General features: G+C 44.7%; 2 protein-coding genes across 4 annotated transcripts in view; one reads left to right on the top strand and one right to left on the bottom strand.

The window, feature by feature from the left end:
* BCO1 (beta-carotene oxygenase 1) overlaps positions 1-16,553 on the top strand; it is a 146,549-nt gene that overhangs the window by 59,373 nt on the left and 70,623 nt on the right. The gene's annotated exons all lie outside the window — the stretch shown is intronic.
* LOC102457958 (polycystin-1-like protein 2) overlaps positions 1-16,553 on the bottom strand; it is an 80,973-nt gene that overhangs the window by 62,427 nt on the left and 1,993 nt on the right. Inside the window, exons 2-5 of the mRNA XM_075940717.1 lie at positions 12,559-12,720; positions 4,352-4,537; positions 2,840-2,950; positions 675-822 (exon numbers count right to left, since the gene is read on the bottom strand). Coding sequence (XP_075796832.1) covers positions 675-822; positions 2,840-2,950; positions 4,352-4,537; positions 12,559-12,720 — 607 coding nt within the window. The remainder of the gene's footprint in view (positions 1-674; positions 823-2,839; positions 2,951-4,351; positions 4,538-12,558; positions 12,721-16,553) is intronic.

Raw genomic sequence — 16,553 nt, 5'->3', positions numbered from 1 at the left:
AATGACCCTATCCTCCAAAGCAGCTGCAACCCCTCCCAGCTTGGTATCATCTGCAAACTTAAGAAGCGTACTCTCCATGCTGATATCTAAATCGTTGATGAAGATATTGAACAGAACTGATTCCAAAACAGACCCCTGTGCTGTGGATCCCCGCTTGTTATACCTTTCTAGCAGGATTGTGAACTGTTAATAACTACTCTCTGAGAACTGTTATCCAGCCAGTTATAGTGGCCCCATCTAAGTTGAGCCCTTGTTTTTCATGAATAAAACACCATGGAACCATTTTCAATATTATCAGGTATTGAAAAATATCTGGGGGAGGGGAGAGAAAAATATCAGACTTAAAGCTCCTTGGCAGTTTTTTCTTAGAAGAGCATCAGGTTTCTCAGTACTTTTGTGTGTACCAAATCTAGATTAAAGCCCACGATAAGGAAAAAGAATTCACTTACACTGAGCAGATGAAAGACTGTGGCTGACAGTTTGATAGAATATGCATTTCTGCTTTTAACAATTTCAAAGCAAGCTATAGCAAAAACCAACCATCTTGCTTGTATGTCCTGTTGCTGCTGTTTGCAGCACCTCGTTTTAAAAGACATGAAACACGAAACACCTTCTAAAATTAAAAAAAAATCCTTAGCCTTTCTGTAAAATCATGCATAAAAGCTTCATCTTACTTGACAGGGTAATAGGGATCAATAGTGTGCCCATCTCCAGTGTTAATTGTACAGGAGAGGTTGCCAGAATAGGGAGAGAGTAGCCATTTCAAAGAAACTGTAATATTTTCAAAGATAAAGCATGTATCCATCACAGCCAGCTGCAAACCTGTAAAACATAATGCACAGAGCACAGCATCATCAACTGCTCCTTGCAAAACCTGTTTGTTTTCATGTATTGTTGTCATCTGGCCTTAGCTGAAGCACAGCCGCTCGATATTGCTGCCTTGTTAAGACAATTGAGGGAATTAATGACATGAAGTACTAAGCTGATTTTTCTCTGGTTTTGCTTGTCATGATTCTTGCTGAAGAATAATTATCCTCTGGAGTGTTTTGCACATACTTGAGCTTCCTACTCATATGTATTAATTCAAAGTCCGATAAAACTGTCATTTGACATGACCTTTCTTGTTAAGCACACTCTTCTTATGCAATTAATCTATATTTAGCTCTATCCTTTCCCTAAAGTGTGCTCCACTGTCCCAGCATAGCCTTCCTTAAGAATATGGATTTGAAGGCAATATAAATTGGAGACTGTATAGCTCAGGGCACTGGTAATGGGCTATAGAGTTGCATCTAGCCCATTGGTCCTATTCTAATCCTGGTTACTGGTATCTGAGCACCTTTTGGTGGTCTCATTTCAGTTCTACAGGGACAAATGTTGGTGGGCCTAATCCTTACTTTTAAAAATTTTCCACACACCCCCTGCAAGGTCTGCAGACCACAGGTTGGGAACCGCTGGAACAGGCCATGGACATTTAGGAGTGACCCTTCCTTGTCACAACCGAGCCCCTTTGTTGAAGTAGTTTCGAGGCTCCTTGTGCTATTTACTGCCTGGGCTACACCTATTCTAGGAGTGAGCACTGGGGCCTGATGCTTATCAGCAAAAGGAGGTAACTGAGTGAACTTTCTGAGGCATATGCTGGGGAGCAAGGGGAGTTTAAATGAGGCAGTACCTCATTTAAATATCAACTGTGTTCTCCTGGACAGTGCAGGGAGTCAATTGTGCAAGGAAGAATCTTATCTACATATGAACTGCAGGTAGTTTGCAGATACTGGAGTATAATTTGACTAAATTGTGTACTAGGGGCTTATATTTTTGTGTTTACCCCATTGTGAACTTTCCTGGGCCTGGACGCTAACTGGATATGATGTCATCCTGATGAAAGTGTTGTTTTCAGAGGTGGGTAGGAGGTTCTGGACAGAGCCAGAGAGAGTCCATGTGCCTGGGTGATAGGGATTGTGATGGGTTCATAACACCACTGATCCCCTTAAATTGAGAAAAGCTGTAATTGCTTTAGTGGAGCAGAAATCACCACCGTGTCAGTTGTCTAGCCTAGGGGTGGGGATCCTTTGGTTCATCAGGGAACCACACATGGGCTATGTCTACACTGGCCCCTTTTCCGGAAGGGGCATGTAAATTTCGCGAGTCGTCGTAGGGAAATGCGCGGGGGATTTAAATATCCCCCGCGGCATTTAAATAAAAATGTCCGCCGCTTTTTTCCGGCTTTTAAAAAAGCCGGAAAAGAGCGTCTAGACTGGCCCCGATCCTCCGGAAAAAGTGCCCTTTTCCGGAGGCTCTTATTCTTACTTTGAAGAATAAGAGCCTCCGGAAAAGGGCACTTTTTCCGGAGGATCGGGGCCAGTCTAGACGCTCTTTTCCGGCTTTTTTAAAAGCCGGAAAAAAGCGGCGGACATTTTTATTTAAATGCCGCGGGGGATATTTAAATCCCCCGCGCATTTCCCTACGACGACTCGCGAAATTTACATGCCCCTTCCGGAAAAGGGGCCAGTGTAGACGTAGCCATGCAGTTCATCAGAGTTAGCTGCCGACAGGCTGGCAGACGCTTAGTTTTCCTGAGCATCTGCAACATATATCTGTCTTTAGAGTAGGACCTGACCTGGCAACAGCACATCTGGAACCCATGGGATTTGGGGGAAATTTTGATCTGGACCTGAACTTCTCTTGAACACTGGATGTGAACCTCCTCAGACACTGGGGAATTTCAGACCCATGTCTGATATTCATGGTTCAGACCCGTCACTAACTTCTAAAACTATCTGAAGGAAATAGTTACCAGTCACACTGTACAGAATGAGCACTTGTGGCTAGTTTTAATACTTACCTTCCATGCAGTGATACTGAACTGACAGGTAGCTTCCCAATGTAGGACAAGGATCTCCAAAGAAGGTCCCATCTGCTGCCACCTGGCATGCCTGAAGTCCATGACACTGCCCTGAAAGGCATCACAGTCTCATGTCCACTAGTATATGGTGCATTGAAGTACCAAACTTTAAACTTCACAGCAACTCAAAGAAAAGGTGGGCACTGAGGTAAGAAAAAGGCATTTTCATCCCATCTGTTTTGGAGCAAACTCCTATTTTACTTTTTACTTTATTATGTAGTTAATTGTCTGCTTTTCACAAACACTGAAGTGCTTAAACATACTACAAAGTTAAGGGTCGAACCATTTTTGGTTTCGTCTGGCCCAGAATCTCAGCAATAGCCTAATATTTGGAATTAGCAATTAGTAAAAATTTAGCTTATAAGGAGCAACAAGGGATTGAGTGGAGACTGTGTCTAATACATAATCATAAACCAGCTTACAGAGATAAGATGTAAATCTGGAGAGAAGGACTTTCAGTGCCAGAGACAGAACTTACATTCATGTTGTGATAGAGGTGAAATGAAATTACCAAGGGCACTTGTACATTCAGAGAAGTTACCTGATTTTTTAATCAGTCATGCTTTTTTAATAGAATGGAAAGATAAACATTAGGGTGAAATACTGAAATAGAATCAATGATGTTATGTAGGTTCCATACCAGAGAGACAAGAGAACTGTGGGGAGAAATTGAATTTAATGTAATTTGGGCAAAGGGAACCATGGCTGAATAAAGTCCCAAGTGAATAGAAAACTTTGTACCATAAAATCTGGTGGATAAATACCAGTCTTGTTCACCTGCATGTATTTTTCTTCCAGTGAGGTTTCTCTTCAACCATCACTGGGCTCCATCTTAGCAATAAATAATGACATGTGTTCCGTAAAATCTTAGTCTGATAGAAAATATGGACAAGGCATAAACCTAAACTCTACTAATGAGAAAAATGCAATGAAATGACAGTGAAATCTTTTGATCACATTGCAAACAATTAGCAAAACTAATGCAAGAAGTGCACAGCTGAACAGTAATAACGTCTAGCTTCTGCACAGAGCTTTTTCATCAGTATGGCACAAAGCACTTCACAATTTGTGAGGCAGAAAAGGACTCTTATTCTCACTTTACAAATAAGAAACTAAAGCACAGGCAGGTCAAATGACAAGTCACACAGGAACTCTCTGGCAGAATAGGGACATGAATCCAGTCTACATTAGTGGCCTAACCATTGGACAACAGGGTATATAGTAGTAGGCATCTAGAATCAAGCTTGCGCATATATATATATATATATAGTTTTTATTTGCCAGGATCGTGTCAGTGGCACTAACATAAGACTTAACTCTGGCCTCGTGTTATTGAGAGCATAATTTGCCCCATGAAGATCCACTGAAATAAAGCAAAGTGAATTGTTTTAGGTACCACACATTGTAGTGCTTCCTGTGGAACTCTGACAAATGGTGGCATGAGTTATTTACCTGCTACTTCGTCCTTGACATTGGTCCAGCCACAATCCTCCTCCATGTCAAGCTGAAGGGAAGTTTCCAATACACAGTAGTGAGGGGTCTTCCGCCCATAGAAACTGTCACCAATTTGAATGACTTCTCCTGATCCACATTGCATGGTGGCATTAAAGTTATCACAAGCAATGCTCTGACCAGATTCTGATGGCAAAGGAAGAGTAGATATCATCTCAGACAAGAATTTGCAGTGCAGGCTCTGCCGTACCTCACCCTCTATCACGAGAACTAGCAATAGCTTCTCCCTTACCAGAAATGTGGTCAGAAAATGAGGCCCCCAGGTGATCCCTGAAGTTGGGGTCTCGACTAAAGTTATGTTGTAGGATATTTGTAATTTATCTTGAAATTTTTACAAAATAGCAACATTTTTAAAAAGGGCAAGGGATTCAGATGTAACTTACATGAAACTTTCTCCATTTATGAACAACTACAGAGCTAGTGGAAATGTTTAAGAATTGTGAATGTCTGAAGAAGAAAAGAAAGGGAGGTGGTTTTTTTTGTTTTGTTGGGGTTTTTTTGAGAAAAACCTGCAATTTCCTCCCCCATTCATATTTTTTATTTCAATCAGATCTTTCTCTGGTCTTAACTTTTAGCGTGCTGGCTTCTCACTGCCTCATAGAATGAGCAAAAAGTTGTATTTGAGTTATGAAGGAAGTGAGGAGTTGAAGACTGCTGAGTATGTGTATGGAAAAAACAGGTTGAAGTGACACTGGTGGAAAATGAAAAGGTAATATGGGCTGCAATGTTTCATCAATTATTTATGCCTTTTGTTTTGGGTTCATTATGTTGAAATTTCGGGGGGAGAGGTTGATAAAAAAAGTAAACTAAAATTTTTCAGTTTCTGCTCTTTTCTTTCTCACACATAATAAGTGAAGTAAAATAAGAAGAAAAGAGAGAGAACTAAGAAAAGTGTGTGTGTGTGTGGAGTGGGGAGCAAAGAAATATTTTTTGGCTTTCAAAAATCAACAGAACATTTTTCCAGACTTCATTTATTTTAAAAATTAAAAATGAATTAAAAATGAAGAACTTTGAAAAAAAATCATTACTTTTTTTTATTTGAAAGTTTTGACCAGCAATGTGTAAAAGTTTCAAGCTGTTTGTGATGTTAGGAACTGCCTGTAGGTCTGTGGTGTCCAGCCAAATCTGAAGCTGTAGCCATTATAGGGTGTGTCTAGACTACATGCCTCCTTCGACGGAGGCATGTAGATTAGCCAGATCGGAAGAGGGAAATGAAGCCGCGATTAAAATAATCGCGGCTTCATTTAAATTTAAATGGCTGCCCCGATCTGCCGATCAGCTGTTTGTCGGCAGATCGGGGGAGTCTGGACGCGATGCCCCGACAAAGAAGCCTTTCTTCATCGACACAGGTAAGCCTCGTGAAACCAGGCTTACCTGTGTCGATGAAGAAAGGCTTCTTTGTCGGGGCATCGCGTCCAGACTCCCCCGATCTGCCGACAAACAGCTGATCGGCAGATCGGGGCAGCCATTTAAATTTAAATGAAGCCGCGATTATTTTAATCGCGGCTTCATTTCCCTCTTCCGATCTGGCTAATCTACATGCCTCCGTCGAAGGAGGCATGTAGTCTAGACACACCCATAGTGACTACAGCTATAGCAAACTAGCCACACCCAACCAACCAAATAGCCACAGTGTTCAAGCCAAATAGCCACACTCAACTGGCCAAATGGCTAGTGTATTGGACACTAAGGCCATAGGTCAGGGGTGGCCAACCTGTGGCTCGCGAGCCACATGCAGCTCTTCTCCCCCAAAAGTGTGGTTCACGAAGCTGCTCCTTTGCTTTCCCCAAATGGCATCCGGCTCATGTGTGCTCACCAGGGCGGTGATTCAAAATGGCGCCCAAGGTGGCGGCTGTCAATGGGAGCCTGATATGGCAAAAATCCTAAGCTTGTTTCTTAAAGGGGCAGCCACTTTTTTTTTTTTTTTTTTTTTGCTTGACAATTCTGGTGTGGCTCTTCTCATTTTTTCCACTGCTTTTTCAGCTCTCTTTGCTAAATGGGTTGGCCACCCCTGCCCTAGGTAATGTGTGATCTGCATTAGGCTCAGGAAGCTACCCACGAGAAAAGGGGTTGACTATAGTTTACTCATTGGAGCCCCTCCCTTACTCACATGAGACATCCCTATGGACTTCAGTGGAACTGTGCAGGTAAGTAAGCAGAGCCAGACCATGCCCCTTAACACACACACCTTGTTCTTTGAGGGGCAAGCTGATAACTGTTTATGATTCTTCCAGGGACTGAACTGATTTAAGCAGGGGCGGCCTGTGGCTATAGGCAGACTAGGTCGCCGACTAGGGCGCTGTCGCCCGGGGCACCCGATGATGACATCACGGGGGCGCCTGGGGCGCCCGCCAATGATGTCAGTCCATTGACAGCCCTGCAGGCGGGAGGGGCCGATCGTGCACTCCGCCTGGGGTGCCAGCTGCCGCAGCTGGCCTCAAGCCACTCCTGGATTTAAGAAAGAAAATGCCTGAAAACCCTTGGCATCACAAACTGATGGGCATCACAGAAGAACAATGCTTCAATTGGCTCAGATTTCAGTACATCATTCTCCAGTTGCAACTATGACTATGTTTCTCTTGAACGCCTCATTTAGCAGTGCCAGTGTGTGCATAGTGTGGTAATTGTGTGCTATCCTTATTTAATGGCTAAATCTAAGCCTAGCTGTATCTATAGCAACATGGCCAGATTACAGATTAGAGCTGTTTGAATAAACTTGTAACATAATTTGTTGTTAAATTCTAATTGGGGCTATTATCTAGTGGTTTTTTTGTTCTTTTTTTTTCCACAGAGAAGGTTGTCATTGTAGCTGCTCCCTCAGAAAATTGTGCATAGCATTTATATCCTAAAAAATTAGGATTAACTGACAAACACTACCAATTCAATACCGGTTTAGAAATGTGCATTTTACTATAGTATAGTGCTATGATTTGTTATGTATCTAATAGTGAAATATAAAGAATAAATTCCACAAAGTCTGTGAAACTTTAACTGCAAATAAAGAGGCACAAAATGTTCTAGGAAGAATGACAGAAGGGAGGAAATCGTAGTTTGAAGTGCATTTATCTAACTGTGATTTTATTCTGCATTTACCAACATTATCTGAGCACCTAGTCACAGGATCACTTAGACTAGATTGTCAGATCTTATAGACATTCAATATGAGGATTCCAAGCACGTTAGAAATATTGTGTGAGCTGCTAAAGATCACCTAGGGTTCAAGCCAACATCTAGAGGAACTAATGAAACAACTGCTATTGACTTCTGTGGACAATGGATCAGACTCATAGCACGTAGAACTGGTACAAGAACCCAAGAATTCTTGCTCCCAGTCCCCTACTCTTTTAGTGAAGTTTATTTGTGCCTTGGCGGATATGGACTGGAGATACTCAGGGCTGTCCCATCCATAGCACAGCTTGGGGCAGCCAGCCTGGGAGACCTGGAAAGCCCAGAGTGGCTTGGGGGATTACTGGGGGGCCAGTAGTAGGGGTTGGGCTCATCTCCATGCTCGCCAGTGGTGGGAGAATGGGAAATGACCCAGACTCAGCCTGCTCCATTCCGCCATCTCTCAGCCTGGCCAGCTGGGTCGCTCTCTTTCACATGGCGGCGGGAAGCAGAGTGCTCTGGCCCCAGCCCACTCTGCTCTTCTGAGCAACAAGGCTAGGAGCAGGGCTTGGGGCAATGAAGAGGCCTGGGCCAGGTCACTCTGCTTCCTGTCGCTGTGGTGAGTGTGGTGGGGGCCAACCCCTGCTGGTGGCACCAGGGCCCTCAGTCATCCCCTGGGACCTCATCACTTAGGGGATGAGCCTGGGGAGAAAGGGTGGAATGGAGACAAGATGGGATGGGGCACAGGCAGAAAGAAGTGGAGTGGGAACATTGCCTGGGGCAGAGGGGGGATTGACCTGGGTCTCACCCCTCCCCCAGAGAGCACTAGAGAGACTGCAAACAAGTCAGTGATTTGGATCAATCTCCGAAATGGTTGTTTGATCAAAGGCTTCATTTCTGGTTTAATGACAAAATGATGTAATGGAACCCATTGTTATTAATCTGTTTTCAACTCCTAGTACTGCTCTTTAGAAATCTGATCCAAACCCCATTTCAGTGAAAATCAATGGAAAAAGTCCCTTTGACTTTAAAGGACTTTGGATGAGGCCCTGTGGTAATGAATGCTGAACTCCTTACTAAGAGAGAGGTGATAACTTTTGTAGTTAAAGAAAACTTCTTCTTTTACTTTTAAATGCCTAAAATACTGTACTTGATAGTGGAGCAGGGCAAAAACATTGTTAGAGCTTTTAGCAACTGCTGCCTGACTACTGGATTCGTAGACTATATGGGTGCGTCTAGATTGGCAAGATTTTGTGCAAAAGCAACTGCTTTTCCGCAAAAACTTGCCAGCTGTCTACACTGGCCGCTTGAATTTGCGCAAGAGCACTGACTTTGTAATGTACAAAATCAGTGCTTCTTGCGCAAATATTTTCACGCTCATGCTCGGGAAAAAGCCCTCTTGCGCAAGAATACTTGCGCAAGAGGGCCAGTGTAGACCGGGAAGAATTGTTTTGTGCCAAAAAGCCCCGATGGCTAAAATGGCCATCGGAGCTTTCTTGCGCAAAAACGCGTCTAGACGAGCCACGGATGCTTTTGCGCAAAAGCACTTTTTGCGCAAAGTATCCGTGCCAATCTAGACGCTCTTTTGCGGAAATACTTTTAATGGAAAAACTTTTCCATTAAAATTATTTCCGCAAAATCATGCCAGTCTAGACGCAGCCTATGTATGTTAATCAACCTGAAGCCAGGCACCCCTGCAGCAGCGTAAGGGTCATACTGGGTCAGCTCATCTTGTCCAATATCCTGTCTCTGACAGTGACCCACACAAGAGCTTCGGTGGGCGTGTATTGAGCAGAGCACTGCTGAATTGATCCACTTCTGTACTCCAGTCCCAGCTTTTGCCCTGATTATAGGGTTACATCCCTGACCATCTTGGCTAATAGCCCTTAATAGACCTGTTCTCCATGAATGCATCCAGTTCTTTTTAAAAAGCCAGTTATGCTTTTGGCCATCACCCATGGCAATGAGTTCCACAGGTTAGCTTTGTATTGTGTGAACTGCATGTATTAAACCTGCTGCCTTGTTTGTATCAATCCTGCTGCCTGTTAACTTCCTGGGGTGAGCCCACATTTCTGTTCTGTGGGAAAGGGAAAATAACACTTCTCTATTCATGTTCTCCATTCATGATTTTATAGGCCTGTATCATACTTCCCTCCTATGAAGCTGCACAGCTCTAGTCTTTGTAGTTGCTCCTTGTATAGAAATTGTAACAACCTTGATTGTCTTTTCTCCACTTCTCTGAACTTTTCCCAGTTCCATTAAATTCTTTTGAGATGGGGCAACCAGAATTGGACACAGTATTCAAAGTGTGGATACACCTCGGATTAATATAGTAGCATTCTGATATTGTCTGTCTTATTTTCCATTCCTTTCTCAATAGTTCCTAACATTCTGGTAGCCTTTTTGACTGCTGCTGCACACTGAGGGTGTGTCTAGACTACGTGGCTCCATCGATGGAGCCATGTAAACTAGTTTACCCAACATAGTCAATGAAATGGGGATTTAAATAATTCCCACTTCATTAAAATAAAAATGGTCGCCACCCTGTGCTGACAATCTGCTGATCCGACACAGCGTGGCAGTCTAGACATGGATCGGTCAACAAGGGAAGCTTTTGTCATCCGCTCCTGTAAACTTTGTTTCATGAGGCATAAGGGAGTGGTTGACAAAGGCTTCCCTTGTCGACCGATCCGCGTCTAGACTGCTGCGCTATGCCGGATCAGCTGATTGTCGGCACAGCGTGGCGGCCATTTTTATTTTAATGAAGCAGGGATTATTTAAATCCCCGCTTCATTGACTATGTCGGGTAAACAAGTTTACATGGCTCCATGTAGTCTAGACACACCCTGTGTGGAAGTATTCAGAGAACTATCCACAGTGACTACAAGACCTCTATCTTGGGTGCTTACAGCAAACTTAGAATCCGTCGTTATATGTATATAGTTGGGATTATTTTTTTCCTATATATTTTACTTTGTACTCATCAACATTGAATTTTAATCTGCCGTTTTGTTGCCTAGTCTCCCAATTTTGTGAGGTCCCCACAATAATACCTCACAGTCTACTTTAGTCTTAACTGTCTTGAACAATACTAAGATGCTTGTGACCTTAGCTCTAGTTTACATAAATGAGCAGCTTAAAATGCCTCACTCATGTGAAACTGCTGAGAAGCACAAATTCTCCTTATATGTGGATGTGTAGCATAGTCAGCACTCCATTCCATGGCTGCTTGATCCAAGCCAGAGTTTACCTGGGTGGAAAGATTAGGCACCGCAAGCTGTATTTGTTTGGTGCTGCGGAGCCAGAGGAAACTACAAGGTCTAGTCACTCTCCTTAGGTTAGGGGGAAACTACAGGCTGCAACACTGTACAGCAGATGTAGTTTGAGAGTAGACGAGAGTAACATTCTCAGATACTGATTTCTGGTTACTCGTGTGCTCCAAGGAGTTAAGTCCAAATTAACGAGTCACTAGTTGCATAGTAAGTGAATGCAGTGGCCTTTCATCTCTGGAAATCTGCTTCTATCCTTGCCTCTGGGCATATGTAGAAATGACTTATGTAAGGGGACTTTTAGCCCCTTACTAAAACTCTGTGGGATTTTTTGGTTTGCCAGCTCCCAGTATCAAAAGGGGAAGGGTCCATGAGAAATCAGGGCCCTGAGACTGACAGACCCCAGAGACAATGGAAAGCAGCCAACACTCCAGCTCAGCCTGATTGACAGGTTGGACAGGCCAGTGAGGAAAGCAAGAGGCCAGGCCCCATCCTCCTTGTGAGCTGGGATTGTTCTGGGTGTCTCTGAGCAAGGAGAGAGCTGAGACAGCTAAGAGCAGTTCAAGCTGTGTGGAGAGGCAGTCCTGCAGCAACAGAGCCAGGCACAGACAGCCCAAGGAGTGCAAGCTGTGCTGAGGGGCAGTTTTTCAGCAACAGAGCCAGGCACACACAGCCCAAGGAGTGCAGACTCTGTGTTGAGCAGCAGACTGGCAGTGCTCAGAGAAGCTAAAAGGGACAGAGAAGCAATGCAAGGAGCTGGAGACTGGCAAAGCAGCACAGCCTACAGCTGGGTGTGGTGAGCAGCTGGGACCAGCAGAGTGTGGGGAGAGGCTCTGGGCAGGGAGATATCACCAGCCAAGAGGCCCAGCAGGCCAGACTGGGAGAGGGGTCTGGCCACTTAGAGCTTGAGGCTGTGTGGTCACTGCCAGAGCAAGCATGTCCAGCCTGCAGCCCCCCTGCAGCACATCCAGAGCCTCTAAGGGGCCTATAAGGAAGAGACTGTGAACTGTCCTTACACTCTGCAGACTGCTGTTTTGATGTCCCTGTGCTACAGAGCAGTGCTGTGTGTTCTAATTTAACCATTCTCATTTTTTTCTTATTCTTGGCTCTTTAATCAGTTGATGTTTAATAAATTATATTTGCTTAGAACCTTATGAAATGATCACTGGGCCAAGAAAGCATGCAGTGTGAAGAGAGCACCTCGGAATTGGGACACCCTAACTCCTGCCCCTAGTGACTACAAGGTCAGGGATTAAGCCCCAGGAAACGTGGGCCCAGCCTTGTTGGGGTTTGGAGGACTCTGCCACTCAGGAGAGTGGAGGGGGAGCCCTCAGGTTCAGGGAGGCTGTAGGGTAAAGGAAGTGGGAGTGGGGACTCAGATCCTTTCGCTGGTCCATTTCACCGGGGTGGTATAGAAGCCAGGAAAGTTCCCCACAATAGCAGGACCGTTCCCCCGCTTACACTTATGTAGTCTGATTCTGGCCCCTCATTGCAATTAAGATCCACATCACAAAACCACCACTTTCTTTGTTGGGATTGGAAATTGAACCATCGAGGTATAGGGTACCTGCAACTTTCATTGACTCTAGGGCTCAATCCCTCTCTGGATCATACCATCAGCAGAGAGGCAAAGGGGACATGTGCTTGGGTTTTTTATAAAAATGAGCATGATATTTATTTACAGAACTATGACTTTTAACAAATCCTAGGACATTGACACAGTGCCTGAAATGCAGCATGCTCAGTTCTAGCATCCTTTGCTGTACATCTTACCAAATTGACAAATGAAGTCAAACTCCTGACTGCAGTTTTCCGTCATGCCCCATTCATAGCCAGCGTTCTTCAGGATGTACCCACAATTGCCTAAGAGAGAGGGTTGATCCTCATGCCAGTTGCTGTAGCTTATATTTGAAGAGTCCAACCAAGTCAGTGATCCTGTGAACAGAGTAAGCCACATTGAAAATGTCTGTAACCATCCCTGGATTTTGCCAGATCTTGGAACTCAGAACTAGTGTCTTAAGGGTCCTACCCTATGGATCACAACAATCAAGAGCTTTTAGAGCCCCCTCTATGCTTGGAGTCTGGATATGGGGCAGAATGGGCTGGAAACTCCTGTTTAGGTAAATAGGGAGGTGATAAAGTCAAGCACTTTGCTGGGCCAGTGCTGTATTAGGACTGCTCAGCTATGCTGGGAGAGGATGACCTGACTCAGGGTATGTCTACAGTACCCCGCTACTTTGAACTAGCGGGGTAATGTAGGCATACTGCACTTGCAAATGAAGCCCGGGATTTGAATTTCCCGGGCTTCATTTGCATAAGCGGGGAGCCGCCATTTTTAAAACCCCGCTGGTTCGAACCCCGTGCAGCGCAGCTACACGGGGCACGAACTAGGTAGTTCGAACTAGGCTTCCTAGTTCGAACTACCGTTACTCCTCGTGGAATGAGGAGTAACGGTAGTTCGAACTAGGAAGCCTAGTTCGAACTACCTAGTTCGTGCCCCGTGTAGCCGCGCTTCACAGGGTTTGAACCAGCGGGGTTTTAAAAATGGCGGCTCCCCGCTTATGCAAATGAAGCCCGGGAAATTCAAATCCCGGGCTTCATTTGCAAGTGCGGTATGCCTACATTACCCTCCTAGTTCGAACTAGGAGGGTAGTGTAGACATACCCTCTGAGACATAAAAGCATGTGTTGGGAGCAGCTCAGAGGCTTTGTCTACATGACAAACTTTCTGCAGAAGAGGCAATGCAAATGAAGCGCTCATTAACATTTTCTCGTGCTTCATTTGCATAATCTCTTCAGATGTCTTTTGTGCAAGAGGTTTTTGCGCAAAACCAAGCAGTGTGGACGTGTCTGTTTTGCACAAATCCCCCTTTTTGAGCAACATCATTATGCCTGTTTTTGTGCAAAAACTTCTTGAAAGTGGGTCTGGCCCACGAAAGCTCATCATCTAATAAACCATCTTGTTAGTCTTTAAAGTGCTATATAGTCCTGCATTTTGCTTCAGCTACACCAGACTAACACAGCTACATTTCTATTACTATTCTCTTGCTCAAAAGGCATCGGAAGAGATTATGCAAATGAAGCATGAGAAAATCTAATGAGTGCTTCATTTGAATTGCCTCTTCTGTAAAAAATGTAGTGTGGACATAGCCTCTAGAAGAAGAAAGTTCAGGGTCAGTCTCTGATTAACTTCCCATCCCCACAAAGGGAATCTTTGTACTGCTACAGGATCAACACATAGGCCAGGCAGTTTCAGCCCTGCAGAGACCAGTGTTAGTGGCAGAGACCCAACTTGGCTACTGAGAGATGGACAAGTAGGTTCCTTCTTTCATGGATTTGTCCCTTAGGGTGTGACTACCTGTCACTGATCTTAAGATCTCTATTGTATTATAAGTGTCACTTTAAATTGAAACATGATTATTGCATTATATATATAAGGACAGTAGAAATGTATACTTGAGAGAAAAATCCGTGATTTCTAAGGGAAATAGTTTCCCTAAAATATCACTTACAATAAAGTGCTGTCCCTTTTTTTGTTTTTTTGGTTTCCATCCAACAAAGGTAGTCACCCTACACAATACTCCAACATAGGCAGTCAGGAGAGGACCTTGCCTCAACCAGGAGTAAAGTCACTGTAAGAGGATCCCTGTTTTGTGTTAAACTAGTCAATATTCACAGTGTTGTAGCAACCAGACCCTCAACATACAATCTGTTTGGGAAGCTGCCAAGGAGGCAGCTAAGGGAGGGAAGAGTTAGGAGGTGAGAAATATGGTAATATTTTAGAATTTGTTAATTAACTGTAATGCTTTCTGTCCCCTGATCCTAATGTCTTCCTCCCAGTAAAGTTCAAGTGGGCTGTGCCCGTGAAAGCTTATGATACCATCTACATGTTTTGTTTGTCTTTAAAGTGCTACCAGACTATTTGTTGTTTTTTAAGTTTTTCCTATTACAGACTAACTCAGCTGCCCCCAGAAGCTTTTCCTATACAGTTGGTTTGGGGTATGGCATGACTTTGTTGGGATTTGTATTCATGTACGTTGTTGTTTCCTCTGTATTGGGTTTTATGCCCTTGCCAGCAGTGGTAGCTTATTCCGTCTCCCAATGGACAGCATCCTTTTGTGTCTCAGCATCATGAGGAATTCACCTTGGAGGAGGCAGCAGGTGTCACAAAAAACAACCCTCGATATGAAGAGAGGAAAACAGCCACTCCAAGTAGCAAACACCAGGGAAGAGGCTGGAGCCACATCTTATGGGTGGGAGACGTGGGCTACATGTCTATTGTCAGTGAAGAAGCAGAGCTGCAAGGCCAGTCCTGCCATCCTTACTCAGACAACTCTTTTAAAGCCAAAGGCAGGTTTGCCTGAGGCTTTGGCTTCGCTGGCTATTGAGTGACAAGTTTTTGTCATTCAGAGGTGCTTATAGCCTCCCTTCTCCCCTTCCTCCAGAACTCAAGTACTAGTATAAACAGTGCTTTGTCAGCAGACGCACCTGCCGACAAAGCGAATGCTGCTTCTCAGGGGTGGAAGATTTTTGTCTGCAAAAGTGCAGCTAGTGTTTACACTGCTTGACTTTTAGCAACATGGCTCTAAATGGTTGACACAGTGATGTAGCTAAAAGCTGTGTAGTGTATACACCCCCCTGCGTCATGGTGGTAGGATCAAGCCCATTGTTGTGAGACAGATGCTGCCAACATTCTATATCCTCTCAAATGTTTATTCTGGAATAATGTAGGCATGTGGTTCTGCCAGAGATTCAGGCTTTCTTCCTGAGCACCTACTGAGCCCATGAAAATCCAAGCCACTCTAATATGTGATTTAATAATTGCCCTTGGATTAGAATTATAATAATATGGACAGTGACATGCTTCCAAAATTTGAACATAGGACACTCACAAAAACACACCCACTCAATCTGTGCCAATTCCTATGTCTCAGGGGCACACAAGGTGGACTGCTAACCTATTAGAGCTCCATTTTAATAAAAAGACATGCTCATAAATAGGACTGAGGGGATAAACACCACTATTTGTCAGACAAACTTATATGAAGCTGAATTTTGATGGAAATGCCCATATGTAGTCCCTGAATAGGGTGATTGGATGTCCTCATTTTTTGGGGCAATCCCAATATTTGGGACATTTTCTTATATAAGTCCCTATTACCTTTTTTCGCCATCCTGATTTTTCACACTTGCTGCCTGGTCACCTGAAAAGCCTGTGGAATTTATTATTAGCATATACAGGTTGTACCTCCCATAAGAGGAACTCTCTACTCCGGCAACATCCGTGGTCCATCAAGATCACAGGAGATCCTGGACCACAGAGTCCAGGTGTAGGGAAGTCTGGCCAAGGGGCAGGAGCGGGGCTGGGGCCAGCAACTCAGCTGGAGCCCTGTGTTGGTGGGGGATGGGAGCTGCAGTGGGGAGATCTGTCCCCAGTAGCTAGGCAGTAGCATGGGGCTGGCCCCGGCAGCAGCCAGGGAACTCTGACCCCGGCTGCATAGCTGCAGCCCCAGCCCAAGCTGCGGAGCTCTAGCCAGGAAGCTCTGGCCCTAGCTTTGTAGCCCCAGCAACAGAGCTCTGGTTGCAGAATTCTAGCTCCAGCCAAGCAGCTCCAGCTCAGGCGGAACTCGAGCCCCAGCTGTGCAGTTCCGGCCCAGGCAGCGGCCATGCAGCTCCTGCCCAGGCCACGCAGCTCCGGCTCTGGCAGCAGAGGAGCCAGTGAGAGTTGGTGAGCTCCAGCCCAGAGAGCCAAGGCTGGTGAGGCAGCAG

The sequence above is a fragment of the Pelodiscus sinensis genome, chromosome 12 (assembly GCF_049634645.1).
Source record: "Pelodiscus sinensis isolate JC-2024 chromosome 12, ASM4963464v1, whole genome shotgun sequence".
Taxonomy (NCBI): Eukaryota; Metazoa; Chordata; order Testudines; family Trionychidae; genus Pelodiscus; species Pelodiscus sinensis.
This window is presented reverse-complemented; position numbering and strand designations above follow the sequence as displayed.